At 40.8% G+C, this 16,477-nt stretch overlaps 2 protein-coding genes across 2 annotated transcripts; one reads left to right on the forward strand and one right to left on the reverse strand.

Moving 5' to 3' along the window:
* Nucleotides 1–500: 500 nt before the first annotated feature.
* On the forward strand, nt 501–1,445 carry LOC119232787 (olfactory receptor 1L6). Its single transcript, XM_037495019.1, has one exon. The coding sequence runs from the start codon at nt 501–503 to the stop codon at nt 1,443–1,445; it is 945 nt and encodes a 314-aa protein (XP_037350916.1).
* A 5,634-nt stretch (nt 1,446–7,079) lies between these two features.
* On the reverse strand, nt 7,080–8,030 carry LOC119231479 (olfactory receptor-like protein DTMT). The gene has a single exon (XM_037493215.1). It carries the CDS (start codon nt 8,028–8,030, stop codon nt 7,080–7,082), a length of 951 nt encoding a protein of 316 aa, XP_037349112.1.
* Nucleotides 8,031–16,477: the final 8,447 nt, after the last annotated feature.

The raw sequence follows: 16,477 nt of genomic DNA on the forward strand, positions 1-16,477 counted from the left end.
GCCTGGGTCCCAATTTCACCCCAACTTGTTTGACTAAGTAAATGGTGATATGGATGGATAGTAGTTTGTGGGTAGATGTACAGTTTTGGTACATAAACAGTGCCTATTGTGTGGGGGCACTGTGCTAAGCATTTTAAGTTCATTATCCACTTTATCCTCACTACCAACCCCAGGGGTAGCTATTAGTATTTTTCTCACTTAAGGAGGAAAATAAATAAAGCTCTGAGTGGCCACACTGAGTGGTGGAACCAGAAATCAAATCAGGTCTGATTTACTCTAAAACTTGAGCCTACTCACTACCCTAAAACACCTTCCTGAGATTCAGTTTCTACATAAAATGATTAATATTGGGTGAACCTAATGATTTGCAAGTCATGTCAGCAAGCAGAAAATCAAAAGTTACATGGAGCCCCACTATGCAGAGGTTCACCGAGAGGTGCTCCAATTCAGGTCTGCTGCCTGGTCTCTCCCTGCAGCACCCCCACCTGTGCAGGCACCCCATGGCCCTGGGCAATCTCTCCACCCGGCCAGAGTTCCTCCTCCTGGGTCTGATGGACGGAACAGACGTGCACCCGCTGTTGTTCCTGCTCTTCCTTGGCGTCTACCTGCTCAACGGCCTGGGCAACCTGAGCATGGTGGCCGTGGTGAGGACCGACGGGGCCCTCCAGGCCCCCATGTATTACTTCTTGGGTCACCTGAGCCTGGTGGACGTCTGCTTCACCACCGTCACGGTCCCCAGACTGCTGATCGGGCTCCTCCACCCCAGCCAGGCTGTGTCCTTCGAGGGCTGCTTTGCCCAGATGTACTTCTTTGTGGCTCTGGGCATCACCGAGAGCTACCTCCTGGCAGCCATGTCCTACGACCGCGCGGTGGCCGTCTGCCGGCCCCTGCACTACGGCACCATCATGACGCCTCGGCGCTGCGCGCTGCTGGTCGCGGCGTCCTGGGTCTTGGCCCACCTGCACTCGCTGCTGCACACGCTGCTCATCTCCGCGCTCTCCTACCCGCGCTCCGCCTCTGTGCGCCACTTTTTTTGTGACATGACAGTGATGCTGAGCCTCGCAACCTCGGACACCACGGCTGAGGAGACTGCGATCTTCACCGAGGGCCTGGCCGTGGTGCTGACCCCGCTGCTCCTCGTGTCCCTCTCCTACGCGCACATCCTCCTCACCGTGCTGGGGGTGCGGGCGGCCGGAGGCCGGCGCCGCGCCTTCTCCACCTGCGGCGCCCACTTGGTGGTGGTGTCGCTTTTCTTCGGCTCGGTGCTCTCCGTCTACTTCCGACCATCCTCGGCCTACTCGGCCAGGTACGACCGCCTGGCCAGCGTGGTCTACGCAGTGGTCACGCCGACGCTGAACCCCTTCATCTACAGCCTCCGCAACAGAGAGGTCAAAGGTGCCCTGAAAAGGGGGCTTAGATGGAAGGCTGCAGCCCCGGAGCAATGACCGTGGGGCTGGGTCACTGGCATTTCAACAATACGGATTACAAAAGAGCACCCCTCGCCTATTTTGTTTGGTTTTTTGTTGTTGTGTTCTTCGTTTGTTTGGGGTTTTTTTGGGGGGGGAGGGGGGTTGGGTTTTGTTGTTTTTTTTTTTTTTTAAATAATTCACTTTTTTTTAAAAAAAAGATTTATTTATTTATTTATTTATACAAGCACTGGGTACAGTCAGAAGCGTGGGAGGGTGAGAGGATTCACCAGAGCCAGAGCGGGGAGCAGAACAGGCAGACTGACGAAGTACACTGCTGAGGGGAGCAGCGGGCGTGGCAGGAGAGGTCTGTCGCGCCATGTGGGACTCGTGACCAGGGATCGAACCAGCGCTGCAGAGGGGAGGCCCTTTTTTTTTTTTTTTTTTTTTTTTTTTTTGCTTTTTTTTGCTTTGCAAAGAGCTAGCAATTTTGATGCTACAGTCTCTTATTCCTTGTGAAATTAAAAATTAGACCCTAAGCAAAATATGTGACTGTTTTTTCATAGGAATGGATTCATAGCAATAAACTATGTCTGAATGTTTGAAAGAGAGTATACTTTTAAATTCTGGACAAACAAAAAGAAAACAAAGAAGTAGGGAATGAATCTTGTAGCTTCGGGAAAGAGGGGCAGAAGAGTATGACCAGCAGCAGGGGGAGGACAGAGGAAAGCCAAGAAGCAGTAGGGGTCTGAGGAGGGTCTTAAAGAGATTGTCTTTGGATGTACTGCAGTGTCTCAACCCACCTCTGCAGACTCCTTTTGCGGAAACTTCCCTAAAGATCTAGCTGCTGAAGCATTTTTAAAAATTTTATTCTATTCCTTAAATACTATAGCCATTGTTTTCATGGAAAGAATTCAAAAGTTGAGATAAAGATAAATTTTAAAAGTAAAATTGACTACCATCCAATCCAACTTCCACTGCCATCCCTGTTAAAAGTTCAGTTCTCTCTTCTCTCTCTCTCTCTCCCCCTCTCTGTGTGTTGTCTATCATTTTGTAACATAAATAGTATTCTCTATATATTCTTAAATTTCCTTTTTCCATAAAACAGTATGTCCAGGAGATCTTTTCTTATCACTACAAAAAGAACTTTCTCATTTTTAACTTCATGATATAGAATCATATGCAGTGAATGCTCTGTGGTTTAGCATTCCCTAACTTTTCTGATGTTTTCAGATTCTTACTATATATCCATCACTGCCTTAACTGTCTTTGTCTCGTTTAAACTTCACAAGATTACAGGAAGAAGATACCATTATTATTATTCTCATTGCCTAAGAGGAAAAAACAGCTTAGAGAAACCAACTGATCTTTTTCAAGATCAGCAAACTAAGACACTATTCTCTTCAAAGATTTGTAGTATAGTCAATATTTTTCATCATGTTGAGCAAATTCTAGCAATATGTATATCTAAAATATAACTTTGCCAACATTTTATATACCATATTCACATAATTTTACAATGGTATTTTTTAGCTGTTAATTTTCTCCTGTTACACTCCTAGAGTTCTTTATACTTGTTATCTTTTTATTCTTGTTGTACTTGCCAAAATTTTATCTGGTACAGTATTAGTTCCAAAGAACCAACATTTAGATTACTATTACTATTTTGTTTCTGGGTTTTCAGTTCAACTAACTTTTCTTATTTATTAATTCATTCATTTCCTTTGTGTTGACTTCACACTTTTTCTAGATTTGCAAGCCTATGTATGGTCTTGATTTCAGGAGCCTCTGCTAATGTCACTGTCGATGGAAATCGACATCTCTTAGCTAAATAATACATGATTTTTCTTTTGAGGGGAAGCTGAATCCTTCTCAGGGTTCACTGGTACTACTGATTCCCTTGGACTTGGTGATATCTTCCATCTGGCTTGGGATCTAACCTTAGCCACTGCTCAGGGTCTCCTCACACCTTACCCTGCTTCTGGAGACACACGGGCTCCCGATTCCAGCCCGCTGTCTGCATCCCACCAGCATGAATAAGAGCTTTTCAGCCCTGCATGGTCCCAGTGGCTGGAAAGCTTCATGTCTGTGCATGTGGAGGCAGAAATGAAATTTCAGACAAGTTCCCAGACCAGCACTGCCATGATGCGGCTGCTGCATGCAGCAGTAGGCTATTCTGCAAAGCTGCCTCCTGCCAGAGTTCTTCCCAACAAGTAGGGGAAATTCACTATACCCCACCCCAATGCCCAAAACTATGTGGAAAATTCTATCACCCCCTCAACTCACTGGTTGTTGGGGGACAAAAAGCAAAGTCTCACACTACATCTAAACTCTCATTAGAAACAGTATTATTATGTGCTATTCTTGAAGTGGTAGTCAATGCAATTAGGAAAAAAAAAAAGATTAGAACTAAATATTTGAAAGGAGTATGAATACTTACCAATATTTATGTTAGTTTTGATTGTATGTCTGCAAGACCCAAGATATTTAACTGAAAATCTTTGTTAGAAAACAGAGGATTTAGTAAGGGCAACTGATGCAAAATTGATACACAAAATTACCAATAACTTCCTATGCACAAAAATTACCTGTCCAAAAACACAATAGTGATTCCTTCCTCCCAACATTTTTCAATATAAAATTCCCAGGAACAAATGTAGAAAATTATATGCAGGTACCAAATTTTTAAATCTATAGAATTCTATTAAGAAAACTCAAATAAGGCCTCCCTGGTAGCGCAAGGGGATAAAATACAACCTATGAAGCTATCCGCAGCCACTGCAGCATGAGTTTGATCCCTGGCCAGAGAGCTGACCCACATGGCACAGCAGACCTCTCCTGTCTCGCCTGATGCTCCCCTCAGCAGTGAATTTCAGTCAATCCGTCTGTTCTGTTCCCTACTCTGTCTCTGGTGACCCCTCTCACCCCCCACACCTCTGGCCTGTACCCCAGTTCTTGTATGCATAAATAAATAAATCTTTAAAAAGAAAAAGAAAACTCAAATAAATGGAAATATACTCCTTATATGGTTTGTAAAACAACTGTATAGTCAATTCTTCATAAATCCATAAAAGTAATGTAATTTCAATTAATTTCCAACTGGTTTTTATTGGAATTTAACAAAATAGATCTGAAGCATATCTGAAAGGATAAATGTGTCAGAAAAGTTGGAGGAGCACAAAATTGGGGCAGGCTTGTCACACAAGATATTTACAGTGTATTATTATGAAGGTATACCTGGTATGGTACTAGTACAAAAATAGAGTGACATTAATATAATATAATAGAGTCCAGAAATATATTCCAATGTATAGCAGTACTTAGTATATTATACCGCTAATATTTTTACATCAGTGAAGATAGAACAACTGACTTACTGGGATGGGAAAAAGAGAAAAAAGAGTGATTGTCTTACCTCAAGTTTCAGATGGATCACAGATAGAAAGGTAGAAGCTAAAACTGTACAAGAAAAAGGAAAAAGAATGGAATAATATAATTTTGAGACAGAAAAACCTTTCTATACGAGTCAAAGAAAAGTGCATACATGGAAGTAAAAATCAACCTATTTGTCTATTTGGAAATTTATGATCTTCAGTAAGGGAAAAATACATCACCACCAAAGTCAAAAGATTAATAACAAACTGAGGTAAATATCACTTACAAGATAAATAAATGACACTATTTATGATAAAAAAAAAAAGAAAATTAACTGAAGGCAGAGGACATGAACAGATAACACCAGAGGAAAAGTAGTTAGTTCATCAGTATAAAAATCCTTGTCACCTAACCTACAGGTACAGAGTTTAAGATAAAAGAAAGAAAGGCTCATATTTTGGATAACAGGTTGGTGAATATTTTGAAAGCAAAATATACTGTGTTGAGAATATTGTAAAGGGACAACCAGTCTCATTTACTTTTGAAGGGAGTTTATTTTAGTAAAACTTCCCTGGAAGCAACTTGACAATTTCTACCCAGTTACAGAATGTTCATATGCTTTGATCCTGTGCAACCATTTCTAAGAATGTGTCCACAGAATATAACTGAAGTTCACAAGAAACTATATGGATCAAGAAGTAAAACTGAAATGAAGCACAGTTAAAAATAATCAAAAACTTGCTCTGCTCCCCGCTCTGGCTCTGGTGAATTCTCTCGCCCTCCCGCGCTTCTGACTGTGCCCAGTGCATGTATAAACAAAACAAACAAACAAACCAGCAAACAAATAAATAAAGCATGCCTCTATAAAAAAAAAAAATAATAATCAAAAACTGAAGCTAACCCAACTGCCCATTAAGAACAGATTATTTAGAAAAAAAAAACATTATTTAAATAAATTATGGTGAGTGTATCCATTCAACAAAACACTACATAACTCCTAAAAGAATTAAGTATTTTTATAGGAAGTGATGAATTAAAAAAACATATTTTAAGTGAAAACAATGAGAAATATCATGTATAATTTAGTCCTATTTACTTGTTATACATATGTGTGTGTTCATATATACATACGTATATATGTAATCTGTGCATAGGGAATATCTAGAGGACTATTATTCAACCACTAATTGTCTTCATGGGAGGAAAGCAGAATTATGGGGGACCCTACATACATTCTGTTTTATCATTTCTTTGTTGTTTGTATGCCAAGAAATACATTCCTTGGAAGTGCATTCTTTTCATAATAAATTAAAAAATTGAAGAAGAAACAAAGTCAAAATTGTTATTGTTAGGAAGACTTCTTTCAAAAGGTGGGATTTTTGAGGCACAAATTCATATCAAGGAACATTTGAAAATGTCTTCAAATCAAATCAATATTTACAAGACACTGAACTGGGCATTAAAGCACCTATCTTCCAGACACTTATAATATTCTTGGCTATAAGAAATAAAGAAAAATCAAATAATTTTGGCATAATATTCCAGAGAAGAAAAGAATCTACCTGTGAGTCCTAAATAGATTCTAGTCCTTCTGTTATTATCTGTGTTACCTTAGGCTACATATAGCTCACCACTTAACTGTTTATAAATTAAATAATTCACAATAGAAAACTATGGCCCTTTCCAAATAACATAACTTCAATTCAAAAGAGGAATTCTCATCCAAAATATCGATATTATCAAAAGATATAATTGACAAATAATTGGTTAAAAGAAAAGACAATTTAAAATGTGCTCTTTGAATCAATACCTGAACATAAAATTAAGAACTGATTAAGTTAGCAAGAGGAGAAATTGCAATCCTGGAGAATAAAAAATTGCAAGAATTTGCACTGAATAAATTGGAAGATATTCTTTATTGATTAGATATATTTGGCAAAAGCAAAGCACTGATGTGGCTAAGAAATTTGGATTCATTTCTTAAGGAATTAGAAACCACTGTACATTCTAGGAGTGCAATAAACACCGAGGTTAGAGTGGCATTTATTCAACATTGAATAATAATTATTGAGTGTCCACTACATGTCAGTCCTTGTGCTCCATCACATCCAACATTTCAGCGTACAGTACACCCAAGAAGCACAATGGATCCTCCCCAGATGACACTGGGGAGTGCTCCCCATGGAAGTGTCAGGGAAGCTATGTTAGCAGTGCTCAGGACAGATTCTATTAGACTAGTTAGAAGACTACTCATATGAATATTATACCGGCTGTGTGAACACATACTTGCACCTTTAGTCACTGCCCCAGAGAAAAGTGAATTATCCTCTTTGAAAAGATTCTTCCAAGGGCTCCCTTTATGTCCTGATTCCTCAGACTATAAATAAAAGGGTTCAGCATGGGGGTCACCACAGTGTACATGACAGCCATGACAGTCTCTTTAACAGTAGAATTGTCAGCAGAAGGGCACAAGTAGAGGCCAATGATTGTCCCATAGAACAATGACACCACAGAGAGGTGGGAGCCACAGGTGGAGAAGGCCTTGCGGATCCCCCTAGCAGAAGGGACCTTGAGGATGGAGGACACAATTCGTGCATAGGACAAAAATATCAACAGGAAAGGAACAACAATGACAAGCCCTCCCAAGATAAATATCGCCATTTCATTGATCTGAATGTCAGAGCAAGCCAATTTTAGCAGAGCTGACATGTCACAGAAAAAATGAGGGATGACATTATCGGCACAGAAAGAAAGCCGAGCCATGAGTAGGGTGTGTAACAAAGAGATAGAAGTGGTCAGTACCCAGGACAGCACCAGCAAGGCCACACAGAGCCTGGGGCTCATGATGGTGGTGTAGTGCAGAGGGAAGCAGATGGCCACATAGCGGTCATAGGCCATGACCACCAGGAGGAAGCTCTCCACGTCTGCGAAAAACAGGAAGAAGTACATTTGCATCAGACAGCCGGCATAGGGGATGGAAGGGACTCCGCTCAGCATGTTCTCTAACAATTTGGGAATGGTCACAGAGGAGAAGCAGAGGTCTGAGAAAGACAAATTGCTGAGAAACAAATACATGGGAGTATGGAGGTGAGAGTCCAAGTAAATGAGGATGATGATCAGGAGGTTCCCCAGGACAGTGGTCAGATACATGGCCAGGAACAGGGCGTAGAACAGATCTCGCTGATCTGGCTCTATAGGCAGGCCCAGGAGGAGGAACTCAGATATGACAGTTTCGTTTCCCATTTTCATGTTGCTTTCATTTTGCCTTTTTAAAATGAAGAATAATTTGTATGAAAATATGAACCTATACAGATATTCATATATATGTTTACAATCCTATACATATTACATATGGCAGAACTTTCAAAAGATACTTTAAAATATGAATACTTGTTGTCAAAAGGGCTTAAGTTCAGTACTTTAGTTGTCCTCTCCCAAGGATGTAAATATTTACATGAAGAAAAACTACAAAGTGTATGACGTTATGGGTGAAATCTAATCACCAGAATTCTATAAGAGTGTTCCATAACTACACCATGGGTTGAGTCAGGTCAGCATGATCTGAAATCATGCAGGAGGTCATCTAAGAAAACACTTCTGATGCCTCTAGCTTAGGATTGGAAATTGTATATCAACCATGAAACTGGTCACCATCCTTCTTACTCATGAATGGCAATGATGGTGGTGGTGAACACAATGGCTGGGATAGTGATAATAAGACCATGAAAACATCCACCAGTGCTCACTCTCACCAAACACTGGGATTAAAGGCTAACTACGTATCAACTCATTGACTTCACACAGCCAAAAAAATAAGTACCATTACCCTCATTTTTTTAGATAAAAAGTTGAGATTTACATGCATTAAATAACTTGCCCAAGTTACCACATCTATAAAGCAACAGATCTGGAACATTAGCTTAACAGTCTAACTTCAGATCCTGACTTTTAACCAGGGTGCTTCTGGGCCTGGTTACACAATACAGGTTGCCATGTGCCATCAAGAAAAATCTCAGATGGGAGCACAAACAGAATGAGTTCTAGGAGTAAAACATGCTGCAGGGAGAGACTGGGAAAAGTTTTTTATTGGCATCTCTAATAATTATAGACACTTGCAAACAGTTCGAGTATATCCATAAATATAACCACCCGCTCTTGGTCAAAGAACAGAGACTGAGGACAAGCAGAAGACTGCTCTTGGGTAGAGGTGTCCAAAAGCAGGCGAAACCATGAAATAGGTGCTGGAAAGCCACCAGTTCAAGGAATGGGAGGCTAAATGGCTTCTTGAACTCTCTCAATTTGTGAGCGTACTGAAAAGTACAAATAGAGTAATTTTTGATGCATTCTTTAATAATTTGATTTCCTTGTTCTTCATTTTCACTTTTCCTCATTACTGAAGTTCATAGTCAGCTCTGTGCTCGTTGCCTTAGGAGAGAGATGTGGCAGGAAAGCATAAATAGTGTACATGTTTTCCTGGTTTTTATTTACAGAAACCTAAGCCCCGGTGTGAGGACAGAATTTTCTGGTTAAAAAAAAAAAGTGACTGCCCATGGATAAAGGATTGGATCAAGAAGCTGCAGTATATCCACACAACTGAATATTATTCAGACTTAGAGAAAGCTGAAATGTTGCCATTTACAACAAAATGGAAGGAGTTTGAGGGAATTATGTGTAGTAAAACAGAATGACAAAGAAAAATATTGGACATTTACATAGCAAATGATTCAACAAAGCAACACTTTAAAAATTAGCAGACACTAATAAACAAAGTGATGCTTCTGAGGTTAGGAGGAAAGGGGAGGGAGAAAGGGCCAAGAGGCATAAGGGATGGTGGTGGGAAAAAAAAGATATCAATTCAATAAAAAGATGTGAAGTTAAAGAAAAAGATGAAACAGAAAAAAAAATTTAATGTCTTTGCCAGAATTGGGGAGTGAAGGGAAACTTCTTCCCAGCTAACCAAAAAGACATGTCCTTGAGGAACAGAGGAAGGGTGGGGGGTGGTCAGTGGATCCCCAAAACAGAACGCTTGGCAATGCCTCTAGGAAGGCAGGGAGATAAGATAACAAGTCTTGATTCAGAGTAAAACTGTAAAAGAGTAAAGCTTGTTAAAAATACCGTATTTTAATATTTATTTTTGTAATGCTTTGCCAACAGCTGATGATTTTAATGAAAAGATTGATTTCAGAGACAGAAAAAAATAAATTACCAGCATTTGCGCAGAAAACCAAACAGGGAACCAATGCTGAGATCCCCATTGCGTCCTGGATCCCTTGGAGCCAATGGGCTGGTGCTCACTTTTTCCCTGGTCGGGCAATTAGAGCCCCAGCACCTAAATATGGAGTCATGAGCTCAAGTCTCATAAGGCTGCTTAACATAAAACCTCTAGAGAGGACCCTCCATGAGAGCAAGGACCGTGTTTAACTTGCTCACTGTGAGCATGCTATCTGCTTATATATTTGACCTCCTTTAGCTGCTACATATTTCTGTATGAAAAGACTGATTTCAGAGAGAAAAATCATTTACCAGTATTGCTTACCATGCAATAGACAATAAAGTAACTTAAACTGTGGCAGAAGTTACAATCTCTAAAAAAAAGTTGTGAAGACCACACTATCTGAACATAATGCAGCAATATAAAAAGTTAATACAAAAATGTTATGTACTTAGACATTAAATAAGACTTTGAAGTAGAGTTTATGTCCAAAAAAGCAATCAACAAAGCTCTATTCAGGAGGAAAATACTACTTTTCTTCATAGAATAAAAAAAAAACAATGTCCATTTTTGACTAAAAAGCTAGAAAAAATGAAAATGAGTCCATAAAGTATTAAGATAAAATTATATAGGAAAAGAATGCTCAAAATTCAAACACATAGGATTAAGTGATCAATAAAGTTAAAAGTATATATTAACAAAATGGAAAACACAAAGTCATAAAAGTGATAAAATAATTTGAGCTTTATCAAAAGCTCAACAAAACAGATAAAATTGGCCAATCTAATTATTAAAGGATAAACATTAGGAATAAGAAAAAGGATAAAGCCACAAAAGCAAAATTTTAAAACTCCTCAAATAATTTGAAAATCTGGATGAGACAAACTGGAAAACTTGGTTCAATAAAATACATGGTATCTGAATAGACAATTAAAATCTTTAATAAGGGCCTCCACTGGTGGCGCAGCGGTTGAGCGATGGGCTGCGAAGCTGCCTGCAGCCTCTGCAGCGCCAGTTCGATCCCCGGCCACCAGCGAGGGTCCCACATGGTGCACAGACCTCTCCTGCCGCCTGCTGCTCCCCTCAGCAGTGTACTTGGGTCCTTCTGCCTGTTCTGCTCCCCGCTCTGGCTCTGGTGAATTCTCTCACCCTCCCGCACTTCTGACTGTACCCAGTGCTTGTATAAATAAATAAATAAATAAATAAATCTTTAAAAATAAAATAAAATAAAATCTTTAATAAGTAGGAAAAAATTAAATATCAATTTAGGCAACAAATTGATAAAAGAAAAAATTATATCGAATAATTAAGTGCATAAGCCAAAAAAATAGGAAAAGATGGTCAAGTTATTATTCATCAGAGAAATGATAAAATGGCTAAAATAAAAAAGATTCACAATATCAAATGTTAGCAAGAATATGGAGCAATTAACACTTTCTTACAGTGCTGGTAAGAATGTAAACTAATAAAATCACTTTGCAAACTGCAGTTTCTTAAAGTTTAACATTCACCTATCTTATAACCCAGGAATTTTATTCCTGAAATACCACCAAATAAATAAAAACAGATGTCCACAGAGGTAGTATAATGGAATTTTCCACAGAACCCTTAGTCATAGCTGCTGAAACTGGGGTACCCAAACACCCATCAGCAGGAAAATGCATAAGCAAATCATGGCATATTCATTTCCATGATATACCTTACGGCAATTTTTAAAAAATGAACGATGATGATTCAAACAACAAAATGTACAAACCTCAAAAACTTGTTATTGAGTAAAAAAATCCAGACTCAAAAATAGTACTAGATCATTCCACCTACATGAAGTTCGCAAGCTGGGAAATCTAATCCATGGTGACAGGAACTAGAACAGGGCTTACCTGTGGACCTATGTGGGCACTGACTAGGAGACAGTACAAGGGAAATTCCTGGGGAGATATATGTTTTATGCCTTGATCTGTGCAGTGATTACACGGGTATAAAATTCAGTAAGCTGTACACTTAAAATCTGTGTACTGTATATTTTGTAATTTTTCAACTCTTGGGCCAAGAAGCTTTCTGGATTTTTCAGGCTTTCAAGAAATAATCCCCAGATTTTCCATAAGGTATTCCAGAACCTAAAATTAAATAGAAAGCCGCATAATTTACTGAAAGGGGGGAGGGGAGTGGAAAGACACAAAGAATAAAATTATAGACCAATCCCACTTTTGGAACTGGATATGAAATCTAGTCTCAAACACCAGTAATGCCAGTCTTTCACATTTGAAATTGCATTTATATGTCCAATAGGAAAATTAGGTATTTGAAAAACATCAATAGCAATTCCTGATCAAAGCTCAGAGTGAAACAAAAGCTTGCTTCCTTAATATGATGTATTACGACCTGCCCAAGTTGGGGCTGTAGCCCTCTCTGGATGAGAGCACACTCTCATTCTCTGCACTAGGCTGCAGGGAAATGGGAATCACAAACCACCCAAGACTTAATCCTATCAAAGGATTTGGCTTGTCTGTTGCCCACCAACTATCATGCCAGGTATTACTCACACTGCTTCCCCCAAGACATTGCTTGTTCTACACTTATCCTCAGGTCTGCTGGCAACACTGGGTAACCATTGGCATTGGAACAGAGAGTTCTCATGCCTTTTTTTTTTTTAGATATTTTTTATTAATTTATGCATACAAGAACTGGGGTGCAAGCCAGAGATGCAGGGGTGAGAAAATTCACCAGGGACAGAGTGGGGAGCAGAACAGGCAGATTGACAGAAATACACTGCTGAGGGGAGCAGCGGACGAGACAGGAGAGGTCTGCTGCACCATGTGGGTGAGCTCCCTGGCTGGGATTAAACTCAGGCCACAGAGGTGATAGTGCTGAGACTTAACCCCTAAGTCACAAGGGAGCCCAGTTCTCAAGCCTTTAACAGCTCTCTTGGGGGCACACCAAGCTGACACCCACACCTCTCATTCTGCCTTGTTCAGGACACAGAGGAGACACTTGGCAAAGAAGTATTATTTTTAAATGGAAGTGTCTTTGAACAGGGGATTTGCAATCTACATATTTTCCAACTTTGCTGTAAATGTGAAGCTTATTTCTTAGAAGAGACTTAGAGACTCTGGAGTCCTTACTTAAGCACAATAGTTGGTCTGTACTGACTAATTTAAAAAGAAATACAAGCAATAAAGCAGGGTGTTTCAGGGCCCACACAGGTCACCTCTCTGAGAATTTCCATGAATACATAAAAAAATCTATTTTATCAAGAGTTAATCTCACACAGAGTGGTGAAAATTTCAAACTACCAAATTTATTTTAGCCAAGATATCATCATTTTAATATATTATCAATATTTAAATCATAATGATATATTGTACATCTATTTTTTTTTTTGAAATCTTGAGTTTATTCTCCACATATAGCATACCTGAGTTTGAATTAGCCATACTCAAGTGCTCAGTCACTACCTATCATAGTGGCTACCAAACTGAACAGTAAAGGTCTAAGGGATAGCTTCTCTCTGGCATATGCTATAACAAATGAGATATAAAAAAAAAAAAAAATTAAGTGACTAGCAGGACTGAAACATGGTGTCATTAGCCATTAGCTTGCCAGAAGTTTTGAGGGTTTTTGAATCCTATGAAGCAATAGGATCAGACTGAGGAAAAGTTCCTCGGAATAACCAGCTTTCATGTAACACAAACAAATGAGAAACCCACTTAGCGGCTAAGTGGCCCTTTTCTCCCAGAAGCACTAGAAAATTCCCAATTTCACAAATAAAAAGTATTGAGTCCTGAGGCCAGTGGAGAGGGTGGCGGAACACTGGAGTGGATGAACACTGGAGTCCGAGGACCACAGCAGGACTTCATACACAGTGGTGACACTCAGTCAGATCCCAGGCCGAGCCGTCACCCCAAGCAAGGTTGGGCCCTGAGGCAAAGTGGGGCCTTTGCTAAGGCGGCTCCTAAGTGGGCCAGAGAGAAACAGGCCCTGGGAAGGGTCTAGTCACCATGGTGAACACACAGTGAAGCCCCCTAATCTGACCCTCCATAATGCTTCCTCCTCCACTCTCACAGGAGTTCTGGCCCTGTGAGTCCACCATGGAGCCTGGGGAAGATATCAGACCAGGGAGCAGTGAGGAGTATGACCTGGAGCAAGCAAAATGTCAGGGGCTCTGCCACCAACTTCCACCAGCTGGTCCTTCCCTCTGCTCTGCTCCCAACAGCCCAATTCCAAAGGAAAGCCCATCTATCTGGCTACCCACCAGCTTATAGCCCCCTCAGCCACTCACCTCAGTGGATTTGGGAAGGCAAGGATGAGTCAAAATTGATGCAATCCTGTGTTCCATGCCTACCTCAGTCATGGTGTCATTTACACCCACGGGGGCTGCTCAGACTGCAGAATGGCACGAAGTTTGATGAGATTAGAAAGCAGTAGACTCATGCCCCATTTGCAGCAACGTAGATGGAGCTAGAAGGAATTATTCTCAGTGAAATAAGCCAGAAGGAAAAGGAAAATATCAGATAGTTTCACTTATAACAAGAATATAGGGGAACCAAATAAGACATCAGTGTAAAAAATTAATACCAGTACAAAATACAACAAAGCAAAAACAGACAATTATAAATCAGAGACATCCTGCAGGGGAGGAGGAGGAAGAGGGGTGTGAGGGAGGGAGGGAGGGAGGAGCACAGAGGATGTGGTGATGGCACACGGGTGCCTTAGGGAAGGAAATTCTATGAGGACTCAATCTGAGTGGGGGTGGGAAGCAAATATTGTTTAAAAAGAAAAAAGAAAAAAAAAAAGAAAGCAGTAGAAGTTCTCTCACCACATACAGGCAGTAAAACCCACCCCACAAAGCTGGGGTGCAATTCCTGCCACTACAACTACTGGAAAGATGGCTCCTCCACTTTGATTTTTTTTTTACACAGATTAATCCTAACCCAACAGCATGGAAACTGGTCCCTTTTCCCTTTAAAGACTTTACGGACACAGGGTTATTAGTCAGGGAAGTAGAGTTAGAAGGAAACAGGATTAAGATGGACATTCTGGGGAAGCAGCTGAGAATGAGGACCCCAAAGTGGCATGCTCGGGGTCTAAGTGCTAAGTCCCTGGAGCCAGTCAGCAGGGACCACCTTAGTATACCCAGAACAACTCCATGAACTTGGTGGAGGAGCCTAGCCTCCCTTATTCTGAATTCTGTCATCAGCTTCATAGGAACACAGCAGATCTAATTTGTCACACCAAAGGAAGAGGGGCAATAAGCAGTCCGTGTAGAGACACTGCTGCCAGGCAGACACAGCATGGCAGCACTAAGTTCTGTGATGAGGATGTAGCATTTTCCCAACCAAGGCCCCCAGGGCCTGGATGCTAATAGAGAAGGCCTGGAGGAGCGCTGTCGGGTAGAAGAAACACCCGGCAGGCCCGAAGGGGACAGATAGGAGCCCAAGAGTGAGTGTTTCCTCCCAGGTTATGAGTTGACTCTACTCCTACTCAAAGATGTTACTATTAGGACAGCTCTATGGAAGGTGGAAAAAACTGGTTTTTCAGAAGGGGCTCCCTACATGACTTTCACACTCTCTTTAGCTGTCCCTGGAGCAAAATATCCTGGAGCCCAGAGGAGTTAGACTCCAATGTCACTAGGCTGTGACCCTGGCAAATTGCTGGATTTTCCCAAACTTACACTCAACTGTCACTTACACACCTTGCCGCAGTGAGTTTGCAGCAATTGGTAGTTGTGATGCACAAAGCTCACTACAACATTCAACGTGTTAGTTTCCATTAACAGCTCTGGTGAGCCCCAGTTACACCTGGACAAGGGAATCACTGTTGAGAGGGAAAACAGGAGAATGATAACTTCCAATCCACCCTGCAGGAGCTGCACTATAGAACTGTGGGACTCTAATATCTCTAAAAAAAAAAAAAAGGAAAAATGATGTAAGAATTATATAAAATAAAGTATTTTTTTAAAAAGAAATAAAAAAAAATGGGGAGGGGGATTCCAGAATAACTCCCTCTCCTGGGCTCTCTCCCAGCTTACCCAGCTTGTCTGAGTGTGGCTCCCGAGTCTGCTTCCTGATTGCTACTTCCACAGCACTCATTTCCAGCCAGAGTTCATACCATTCTCTTCTGACTCCTCTCTTCTACAATGCCCTGACCCCCGGGATGCCTGGGTCCCAAAGAAACTCATTAGTGACAAACCTAGTACTTACCGCCCCCCTCACTCCTGTACCTTTATGAGCCACATTCTGACTAAGTCATGTCCACAGACAGAAAAATTCGGGCCAAACTGAAGTCTGACATACTCTAGGAAGCTTTCCCTGACTTCACAGCCTATACGAACATGCCCTCTATCTCCTGCAGTATCTCGCCTCCTGCAACAGTTCCCGTAATCAAATACTGAAGCACTGATCACCAGTCTTTATGCTGTTCAGTGATGGCTTCCATATATATCAGCCACCTCTTCTCAGCGGGAATTCAAGCTCCTAGAGTGCAA

The sequence above is a fragment of the Talpa occidentalis genome, unplaced genomic scaffold, assembly GCF_014898055.3.
Source record: "Talpa occidentalis isolate TD23 unplaced genomic scaffold, MPIMG_talOcc4v2.1 talOcc4.7, whole genome shotgun sequence".
Classification (NCBI taxonomy): domain Eukaryota; kingdom Metazoa; phylum Chordata; class Mammalia; order Eulipotyphla; family Talpidae; genus Talpa; species Talpa occidentalis.